The sequence below is a fragment of the Bison bison genome, unplaced genomic scaffold (assembly GCF_000754665.1).
Source record: "Bison bison bison isolate TAMUID 2011002044 unplaced genomic scaffold, Bison_UMD1.0 scf7180017864080, whole genome shotgun sequence".
Lineage (NCBI taxonomy): Eukaryota > Metazoa > Chordata > Mammalia > Artiodactyla > Bovidae > Bison > Bison bison.
Genome location: NW_011494652.1, coordinates 2,282,844 through 2,293,828, shown reverse-complemented (window position 1 = coordinate 2,293,828; position 10,985 = coordinate 2,282,844). Strand labels below are relative to the sequence as shown.

Sequence of the window (10,985 nt, the reverse complement as noted above, 5' to 3'; positions counted from 1 at the left end):
GTGAGCCAAGGACACACTGAGAGGCGGAAGGAGACATCCTCACACCTTCCTTCTCAGGAGGCTGCCGATGGGCCTGCCCCACCGGCCACATGCTTCCTCCCAGAGTCCCCGCCACCACGATGCCTCTGCTGAGAGAGCGCTTGTGTCTCAGGGAACTACATTTCCCAGGCTCCCTTGCTGTCCCGTTGCCTGGAAGGCTGTCGGCCAATGGGAGGCCCCGATGGGGATCCGAAGTCCTGAGGAAGGGAGAAACCAGGGTATTTCTCCTTCTCTCTCCATGCTTCCAGGAACATCTCTGGCAGAGGCTTTGCCTTCCCTTGGTGGTTCTAACTCCCTCCGTGATCCTGGCTTCTTCTGGGCAGCTCCAGTGTCTGGCCCTGGTAACACCAGCTCCCATTGTCCCGCCGCCCCTAAATTGGCAGCAGCTTCTTGCAGTTGCTAATCTCTGGGTGGTCTCACCATCCCCTGCTTGTTGTCTCAGCTCCTCTGCTATCTATGTGGCCAAGTCCCAGGATGAAATTACCCCAGTCCAAAAGACCTAAGAGGTTCCTGTCTCCTGGCTGGGGTGGTAGCTGATACTTGACGTGCACCCATTATGTGCAGATGTGTGCAAAACTGTTCTCACCTCACCTTGATGGGCGGGCACGTTCTCTGAACCAGGAAATGAGTCAGATTCAGGCCCATTTATTGCCAGGTCCAAAGCCTGCATTCTTTCCTAGTGAAGAATGACACCAGGGAATTTGCACTGAAGTTCTCGCTGCATTTCTGTCTCGACACCACCATTCATCATACAGGTCATTTAATTCCTCTGAGCTTCAGTTTCCTCATCTGTAAAAGGCGGTACGTTATAGCACCTCCCTCCAAAGATTACTGTGAGATTAAAATGAGATTAATGCCAAGACACTTGGATGGCATCATCGACTCAATAGACATGAATCTGCGCAAACTCTGGGAAGCCTGGCGTGCTGCAGTCCATGGGTCGCAAAGAGTCAGACATGACTGAGCGACTACACTGAACTGAATACTTCACGTGTTAGCTCTTTGAACAGCGCCTACCACATAACAGCTCAAGAATCCAGAGCTCTGGTTACCTTTACGGTCACTTGTATCATTCCTGCAACACCCAGACTCTGCTGCCCTTCCTGTGTTGGGTGGAAGCATCAATGATGACGATTCAGTCAGTGGTGTCCGCATTGGCAAGTGTGGCTCTCAGGAGCCCTTTGTGTGTTCAGTGAGCTCCCGTGAGGCACTTTTTCGTGCCAGACACTGGGCTTTCTGTGGAGGACCTGGAGAACGAGACCCCATCCCTGCCCCCACACCCCAGAGAGGCCACAGGCCATGGGACAGGGATTATAATGGAAGGTGGCATGGGCACCATGAGCATGAAAGGTCCCAGGAGGAGCTGGTTTTTTCCTGTCACTGAGGGAATTGATTAGAGGCTTCCTGGAGGAGGTGGCATTTGAACTGTGCGTACTCTGTTGGGAATACCAAGCAGGACGTGGCACCTAGGAGCACAGTTCCGCAGGCAGAACACCTGTTAGAAGCTTGAGTGAGTGGCCTTGGCTCACCCTTCACTCTTTCTGATCTCAGGACCGCCTCCTGTGACTTACGGTCCCCAAGAGCGATGGAGCGGGATGGGTAAGAACACAAGTTCTGAGACCATCCTGCCCAGGCCCCTCGCCGGCTGGCACCGTAACCTTGCCCGGGACTCAGACTCCCTGTACCTGCATTTTTATCATCTGTAAAATGAGCGGTAGACCGTCCCGGCCTTCAGAGTCAGCGGGAGAACTGAACGGTTTAATACTGGCCCAGCACTCGTTGCCCTCACTCTCAATGGTACAGGAGAGGAGAATGCTCTCATGTCACCCGGTATCACGGGGCTTCTGAGCCCCTAACCGCCTGGTTCTCCTCTCTGCCCTTAGCTGCCACCTTCATGGAGCACTGGAAGCGGAAACAGATGCGGCTCAATTACCGGTGGGACCTCACAGGCTTCGAGGAGGAGGAGGTGAGTGGGCTTAGCAGCTGCGCCCCGTGTCCTCCCCCACCCCACCCCATCCCTTTCGGGGGGGACCCACTAGGTCGTAAAGTCCAGGCGAGGCTGCTCCCTGCCTGTTTCTCAGTTCATGTCCCTGATGTCTGAATCCCCCGCGGTTGCCAGGGTGACTGCTCAGTGTCCGCTCTAGTGTTTTAAATCTCCATGCTCACATGGACACACCACCCAGAAATGTGGTCGGGGACGCAGGCCAAGGCTCACCACACTGATCTCATCCAGTCTGGGGGCTGCACCACGGGTCTGGGGAGGGGGTGGCCGCCACCCACGAGGTTGAGTCCCCAGAAGCCGCCATGAGCCTTCACCCTGGTGCCAAACCTGCGATCCCCAGAGCCAACTGCCAGCCTGCAGTCAGGCGTGGCTGAGATGTGAGGCTGATCCTTCACTAACAGAGGGAAGCCATGTGCTGGGCATCTTTGTGCGCCAGGAGAGGGGCATTCCGAGTTGAACAGCCACTGAGGTGGTGGGTGAACCCCCTTCCCCGGGGTTGCTCAGGAGACGCTTTGCTGCTGCCCCATCCTGAATTGCCAGCTCCAGCAGAGTCCCTGTGGGATGAGAGGGAATAAAAAGGAACAAGATCCCCTGAACAGGAGAGCCGTTAGGTTTGGCCACACTGACCGTGGCTTCGTGTTACGGAATCTTTTGCTCAGCTCTTTTAAAGAGAAACCACTCGTGCATTTTCATTGTAATGTGAAAGCCTCTTTCATCATCTCTTTAAATATCCCTATTATTATATTATATATTAATATATCCCTAGTATTATATATTGGACTTCCCTGTGGCTCAGATGGTAAAGCGTCTGTCTACAAGGCAGGAGACCCGGGTTCAATCCCTGGGTTGGGAAGATCCCCTGGAGAAGGAAATGGCAATCCACTCCAGTACTATTGCCTGGAAAATCTCATGGACAGAGGAGCCCGGTAGGGTACAGTCCATGGGGTCGAAAAGAGTTGGACACGACTGAGCGACTTCACATATATTAGGCCTCTTTGGTGGCTCAGATGGTAGAGAGTCTGCCTGCAGTGTGGGAGACTCTGGTTTGATTCCTGGGTCAGGAAAATCACTTGGAGAAGGAAATGGCAACCCACTCCAGTATCCTTTCCAGGAAAATTCCATGGACGGAGGAGCCTGGCAGGCTACAGTCCATGGGGTTGCAAAGAGTCAGACAAAACTGAGCGACTTCACTCATTATTATATGTCCCCACACATGTGCTACCTCCAGGACTGAGCTGGTGGATCACTCTTCAGTCAGCTGTGTAGCTGTGTGGGTTCTGAGCTGACTGTACTGTCAACAGACACGGGCGCTAGTTTGCTGGAAGAGGCACCAGCTTCGTGGTGCCAAGACGGCCTCCAGGACCAGGTTGTCCTGTTTCAGCATTGCCCTTGCTGTGTGACCTGGGGCAAGTTGCTTAACATTTCTGTGCCTCATGTCCTCACAAACAGGGGTGGAAGAGTAGAGTTTGAGGGGGTCTCGGTAGGTCAGCAGATCAGAGCACTTTGAGCGGGGTCCAGCAGCTTTGAGCGCCCCCAGCTGGTCTCCCGCCTCCAGGTTCAACCTCTTCCGGCAGCGGGTCTTGTCGTCCTGTTTCACAAATGGCAGGACCAAGGCTGATGCGACCAGAGAGACATGCGTCTCCTTAGGTGCAGAGACAGGCGCGGGACGGGCGCTCCATCCCCCGTGGTGGGCCCCGAGTCAGCTGTCTGCCAGAGCAGAGTCAATAGATTCAATAGGGTTGGTGTCATCTTACTACTTTGGGATAGACTGAGAATGTCCTTTTCATGATGTCCTTGGGGTTGGGACAGTTCAACCTGTTGGGAACCTGTCCCATGAAGTCTTCACCCTGATGACTCAGGCACTAGTCGGGTAGTGATCAGAGCGCTGGACGTGGGCCCCGGGGGACGTGAATGAGTCCCCAAGAGTGAGCCCCCCACACTGGGTAGGGCCTCTTCTGGGGCTGGTCACCTGAGACAGAGGGCTAGCCCCTCCATGACGTGAACCCCAGGTGTCTACTCTCGGAGCAGAAGGAAGGCTGTGCCCAGCCATCTGGCCTGAGTCTCCTCCCCTGAGTCTAAGACAGTTCAGCCCAGCACATGGTCAGAAATCACCTAGAACATTCCATCTGCAGAAACAGTAACACACGCAGTCACCCTAGGGTAGCATCAGCTTTTGGCAAGCTCTCCTTGTCCACCCATGTCCATTTGCCTTCACCCCAGTTTTTTAAGAATATCACCTCTAAGAGGACTTTTTTCTTAAAAAAAAAACAAACACAAATAATGAAATCTTTTTGTTTTTTTTTCCATTTCTGGTTCCTGGAAGGAGGCTGTCAAGGTTTGGAATTTTTTGTCACTCGTCTGTCTCCTGGGAGAGGGACCTTCTGGCACACCTGCTCTGTCCGTTTCTGCTGAGCAGTTCCCCGCACCTCTTCCACAGCGGGCAGGGGTCTCTGCTTCCTCCCCCACCTCCGGGTCTCTCTTAACCCCCGTTCTTCTGTTCCAGTGCCCTTCGCTGACCTGCTCTGGGCTCCCCTGAGGCCCGGCGCCTCTGGTCTGCCCACGCTTGCTGACACTTAACCGCCGTCTCTTCCAACCCCGTGGCTCCTGATGGGATGTCCCCAGGGGCCAGTTCACGGCTGGGTGTTCAGAGTGGGCTGCAGGACAGGCTGCAGCCCGGCGCAGACTGACCCGCCTCCAAGACCACGGAGCCTGACTCTGTGGCCTTCCCAGTGGGCTGGGCTTCCCAACAAGGGGAGAGACCCGGATGAACCTCATGCAGGGAGCTCTGAGTGGGAAATGGTACAAACAGCCAGCTAGGAACTGGCCCCAGTGGGTACCCCGAGGGAATGCCAGGGGTGAATTTGCCACACGTGCTCCTGTTAAGGGTCTCAGACTCGCAGTTCCCAAGACTCCTCGCTGACTTGGTTTCTTTCACAGGACCATCCCAGAGCTGAATATGAAGCCCGAGTTCTGGAGAAGTCTCTTAGGAAAGAGTCCAAAAACAAAGAGGTACGGTGGCCGCTGCCAGTCGGCTCTCCCAGGGGTCAACGTCTGTCCATCAACATGACGTGCCGGGGTCGGCACACCTGTGTAGATGGGGAGCAGCCCCAGACAGGCGCAGAGAGTGAGTGTGTAGACCCTCCCGACCTCCCGACCTCTTTCACAGCGACTCTGCCGTTGGAGGAGGATGACCATAGACAGCAGGTGAAATGTGTCTGGCCGTGTTCCAATAAAACTTTATTTATAAAAAACAGGCGGGGGCTGTGGGGAATTTGTCACACCCTGCCAGAGGTCAGCCTCCCCCTTCTGTCCTGAGGGTGACCTCAAACCTCAGCCAACACCTCAACATCATGGAAACCAAGTGGTTTTGCAGCTTTTCTTGCTCTGGATGGTCGTGTCCAACCCTCATGCTTTGCATTGATTGATGGATGGAAGGGTTTTCCCCATCAGGGCCCCTGAGTGGATGGCCAGTTCCTTGCCTCACGCATAGAGGATGAGAATGAGAAAGAGAACTGTTTTTCTGATCCTCTTGAGGCCGCCACCTTCTCTTAATATATCATAAATGCCTTCCTTTCTCCCCAGAACCTCTCGTTTAACTTGGCAGTCATGTTCACAGTCACATTCTCACAACCCTCTAGGGATGCTTGGTTATTTTTTTTATTGGAGGTTTTTTTTTTTATATGACATGGGGCAAGAGTCCCCAGGCCCTTGTCAACCCCTCTCTGAGGCTGGAAGGTCAGTCGTTGCAGGGACGGGAACAAGGGCAGAGTGGTCTTTCCAGATCCTGGTGTTCCTTGGCCTCTGGGAGCGACCAGTGAAAACCCCTGCCTTTGTCTTTTCTTACCATTGTGTTCCGTGGACAGAGTCTGCTGGTACAGCGTGGCCAGGGGTCCCAGTTACCACAATCCCCCCATAGGGGTGGGCAAATGTGTGCAGACCCCAGTTCCCATAGCACAGAGAGAGCCCAGCTCAGCCCCCCACAGCCAGAAAGTGGGTGCACATCCTTGAACTCCAAGCGGGACCGGGGGTGCGAATAACCACAAAAGCGTGAGCCTTCACCATGATGAGGAGACCGTCTTTTCATTTAACCCATTGGAACGTCTGCCCATCGCATGCCCATTGCCTTTGGAGCAGCTGCCCTGTTCCTTTGACCCCACGGCTCCGTCAGTGCCCTCTCCCCGGGCTGTGGCTCCCCTTCTAAAGGGAGAGGCGTGGGTGCTGCTTCTCTGAGCCCCCAGGCCCCCGCTGAGGGCCACCATGCCCAACCTGAGGTGTGCCATCTGTACCCCCAGGCAGCCCACCCCACAGTTGGGGTGGCCCCACTAGGCAGCCCCTCCTAGTGTGAGCGAGGATGAGGTTGCACCCCTTCCTAAGGGAAAAGGGGCTCAGTGGCCTGCGTCACATCCACTGAAGTCAGGGGCTCCCCCAAACCCAAGCTCTTCACCGTGCCGGGAACACCGCCCAGATTCCCCGTCACCTGGCTCCTTGGCTTAGACCCGAGCTCTCTGACCACAAGAGCAGCAAAGGTTGGGGTTCATTTTCACCAGCCTCCGATGGTGACCTCAGGCCCTGAAGGCCTCCAGGGGGTCACACCCTTGATTTTTTCCCACCGTTTCACTGTCTCCCAACTTTATGGTTTTAATTTTTGCCCTGGCTATGGCACCAAATTCGTTTAGGGGGGAAATGAGAGATCCCCCCTTTCATGGGTGTTAGGATGCTGAGTGTGGCTTCCTGCACGTCAGTGTCAAATGCGCAGGGTAACCCGCGTCTGCATAAGACGCACCATCTGAACTATGGCCGCCGTCTGGCGAGGGGGCCCCACGGAACCCGCCAACCTTCCAGGCTGTTTCCATTACCTCACTGCAGCCTCTCTTTTAGAATGGGCTTCCCAGGTGGCACTAGTGGGAGAGAACCCACCTGTCAATGCAGGAGACGCGGGTTCGATCCCTGGCTTGGGAAAATCCCCTGGCGGAGGACACGGCAATCCACTCTAGTGTTCTTGCCTGGAGAAGCCTTTGGATGGAGGAGCCTGGCGGGCTGCGGTCCATAGGGTCACAGAGTGGGTCATGACTGAAGTGACTTAGCATGCACGCGCTCTTTTAAAATGTGGGTCTCTGCTGTCTCCGATGGGTTTAAGATGCCCAGAGCCTGACTCAGCCCCAGCAGCCACACAGCCAGGGAGGCGCTGGCTTCCCCAGGGGGCGACGGGGGCTTGGGCCGCGGTCTCACCCCACGGTGCTCTCTTGTTCCCTCCACCCGCCCCAGAAGCGCCGGCACCTTCCGGAGGAGCCCACAAACAAGTGGAGGCAGAGGGTTAAGACCGCCATGGCGGGGGTGAAATTGGTACATGTCGTGTCATCGGGCGTCGTGCGTCTTCAGTGTGTGCAGATGAACCAAAGTTCATTGTCTCCTCAGCCGACTCTCGACTGCTGTATTATCGTGTTAACATCCACACCCACGCTCCTTTGCCTTCCTCCGCACCCTCGGGCTGTGATGTGTCGAGGTGTCTCTGCATGGCCACCGTGGGGTCATGGGCGGGAGCTCGGCTGTCTCTGGGGCTTGTGAATCGTGCCTGCCACAGCTGCCTGCCAGCGGTCCCTGGTCTCATTAACATGCATGCCACCCTCCCTGGAATGCGTGGCCTCGGGGGTCAGACCTGCCAGCATTCTTTGACCTCATCCATGCATTTTTTTTTTTTTTTTTGGCGTTAAAGATCCACCCTATTCTAGAAACATCCCAGGTTAGTGAGAAGCATCTACTTTAGTCCCCCCAGACCCGGCAGTCCCTGCGCCAGAGCCTTTGGGGCTGTGTGTCCCCACCGGCCGCCGTTGCTATGCGGCGGGCAGCGTTTGAACTCGTAGTGCTGGTGGCTTGTCTCAACTTGCTCTGCAAAGGAAAATAACTATTATGGTCTGGGTGGCGGAGGAAAATAGCTTAGATCTTCTCGCCGTGCAGATGAGACTTTCATCCAGGAGACGGAGGCCGGGCTTCTCCCGGATGGGGGTGGCGGGGGGGGTCTGAGCGTCTCATTTAGAAAAGCCTCTGGCGCCATCACGCCTTGTACAGAGAAGACTCACATTTGTAGACAACTATTATTCCTGTCATTTCATAGCATCCTTTCATCAGGGATAAAGCCTGGATGTTTGCATTCATTCATCACCTGCAGGGGTTGTGTGTTTTCCCACCGTGTTTCTGTGGTCCACGTTGTTCACGCCCACACACACATACGTGCGCGTGCACACACACACCTGTCCACCAGGATGGTCCCCACTGCTGACCCAGCCCTGTTTCGTCTTGTAGACAGACAAGGTGAAGCTGACCTGGAGAGACCGGTTCCCTGCCTACTTCACCAATTTGGTGTCTATCATCTTCATGGTGAGTCCTGGGAGGTCGAGGGGGCTGTGTACCAAGGCAGGCGGCATTTACCTGGATGGGGTCAGCCGTCCATGTGGCAGTTGTCTTCATCCCAGGCCAGGCTGGGTGGGGAGATTCCACCCTAAAATGGGAAGGGGCCAGGGTTCTGTAGTGACCCCCGGGGGCTCCCTACACCTGGGGGATGGTCCCTGACACACATCTTTTGTTCTGAGAGTGACACATGTAGGTAACTTGTCATTCACACCCAGGAGTTCACAGGTATTATTTAAGACAAAACAGGGGGGGTTTTAAAGAAGGCCACGAAATGAATAACACAGAGACAGGACAAGAGTCAGGATGGGTCTGTGATGCTGGATTCATCCAGACCCTGTGGGTTTGAATAAATCAGCGACACCACGGCTGGCTCTCTTGGAGGTTTTAACGCCCAGATGATTGGGCCACGTCCCTGGAAGGCCTCAGCCCATGCTCCCCAACAGGTCAGTGCCAGCTGTGGTCACTGTAGAAATGACCATCCCCTCATCCAGCCCTGGAACTTTAGGTTAGGGTCTTAGCCCCAGACTTTGTGGGGGGCCCTTATGGCCCCTGTGGACTGAGGGTTGGGCTGTGCCCAGTGGCCTGAGGGGCTCACACCCGCCTGTCCCCCCACCTGCTGGCGAGGATGCAGAGGCCGGAGGTCTCACCCTCTCCGCAGGCCATATGCCAGGCTGGCCGTCCACCCTGAGGCTCTCGCTGTTGTCCATGAACTTGGAGACATGCAGATGGGCTTGTTTTTCCATTGGGTGTCGGGGGCGGCAGCTGAGGCCCTAAGCTGAGTAGTTGGAAGCAGAGTGAGGACTCCGCTTCCTCTCACGATCTTGCACACGGTTAAGAAGGACATCGCCGATATAAAGAAATCCCTAGTGGGGACCCCCAGGACCGTGCAGCCACTGCAGGGAGGGCTCCTGGGTCTGTAGATGACTCCAGTGGCAGTGGGCCCAGCCCTGGGACACATGACCCAGGCACACATGAGTGGCGCTGAGGGGCAACCTCGGACAATGTGGGCCCTGCCCACAGCATCGCCAGAGCTCCCCAGCAGAGGATGGGGTACAGGAAATGGGACTCAGGCGCCAAGGTTCAGCCCCTCCTGGCAGAGAAGAATCAGAAGGTCCAGCACAGGGATGGAAGAGGTGGGAGGCTGTGGGCCCTTCTGCACAACGGCAAGTTTGGACAGGAGCCCTCAGGTTACATGTCACTTCTGTGAATAGTCTTCAGGGAGTTTTGAGTTTCTCGCCTAAGAATCAAGGTGCAGGCACTGGAGGGCTGGTCCAGCACTCTCACGATTCCGGCAGGCGCTGACTTCTCTGGTCTGTGCCTGTATCCTCTTGGTCACAACATGGCTGCTGCACCTCCAACATCACCTCCACCCTCCAGGCAGGAGAAAGGGGAAGGAGACGGATGCCAGTGGAGGCAGCCCCTCTTTGAAAGTGCTTTCCCACAGGGCCTGCCCACACCTCTGCTTGCATTATGCTGGCCAGCCCTGTCTGCACAGAGACTGGGAAATGGGCCAGTGTTGTTCCCAGCAAAGGCAGGATAGTGGGGAGGGAACCAGCAGACCTTGAGGGACTGCGGTCCCCATCACAGATAAATCAGTCTTGTCCTGAGCACAGGAGCTTCATTCTCTGAACAAATAGCAGCTGAGCACCTACCAGGTGCCCCCACGCTCCTGGTCCTGAAGGTGCCCATGTGAACACTGCGTCGAAACCCCGGCCCTGAGGCCCTTTCCTTCCAGAGCGGGCATTGCACCCAGGGTGGTCATGGGGGGTGCACCAGCAGGGAAAGGGGGCACCTTGCTGAGTCTCTGCAGGCCCAGTGCCCCGTCTGCACCTCCACATAAGGCAGGAGGGGCGTCTCCAAGCCCAGGGCGATGCCTTCCCCTGGGGTGGGGGGGGCCTCTTGGCAGGGGCACGGGAGTTTCCCAGGAAAGCCCTCATTCCGGGAGCTGGCAGAAGTGGTACCCACACCTCACCACAGTGCAGCCCATTCTTCGGGGTGTGGTGTGGGGCACGGACGTTCCCTGGGAGGGTGTGGTCGCCATTCAGTCGCCCACAGGCGTGGGCAGCAGCGGAGTCACCAGCCAGAAATTTAAAATAGGAGCACCCTGAGATCCCCATCACTGCGGCCTTCCTCTGGGGTGAAGCAGGCAGACCCCTGCCAAGCTGCATCCTGGAGGCACACAGTGCAGCCCCTGCCCTCCAGGGCTGTCCCGGGAGCTGCGAGGGGCCGTCTGGGCAAGGGCAGATCCCCTGCACACCCTCCATGAAGGTGACCTCTGTGAGACGCAGGGACCAGGGCACACAGAGGGCATGGCGAGTCGGGCTAGGGTGACGGCCCTGCACAGCCACCCTCCACCCTCAGGGCCACCTCAGGACTGGAATCCTCAGTCGTCCTCACCCTTAGGGCAGGACAGGGTGCAGACAGGGTCTTCCCAGGTGAGTCAGGGCTTTTGAGGGTAAGGAAGAGGAGCCCAGGCAGGCAGGTAGACAGTTCCATGCAGAACAGATGCATCATCCTAGCCAGTGCCCACCCCCAC

General features: G+C 56.3%; 1 protein-coding gene across 1 annotated transcript in view; it reads left to right on the top strand.

Annotated features, from left to right (window-relative positions):
• The window catches only part of ANO1 (anoctamin 1, calcium activated chloride channel), a 75,644-nt gene that overhangs the window by 39,925 nt on the left and 24,734 nt on the right, over positions 1 to 10,985 (top strand). The window contains exons 12-16 of the mRNA XM_010837815.1: positions 1,923 to 2,005; positions 4,365 to 4,376; positions 4,979 to 5,050; positions 7,307 to 7,384; positions 8,342 to 8,416. Of these exons, the coding sequence (XP_010836117.1) occupies positions 1,923 to 2,005; positions 4,365 to 4,376; positions 4,979 to 5,050; positions 7,307 to 7,384; positions 8,342 to 8,416 (320 nt within the window). The remainder of the gene's footprint in view (positions 1 to 1,922; positions 2,006 to 4,364; positions 4,377 to 4,978; positions 5,051 to 7,306; positions 7,385 to 8,341; positions 8,417 to 10,985) is intronic.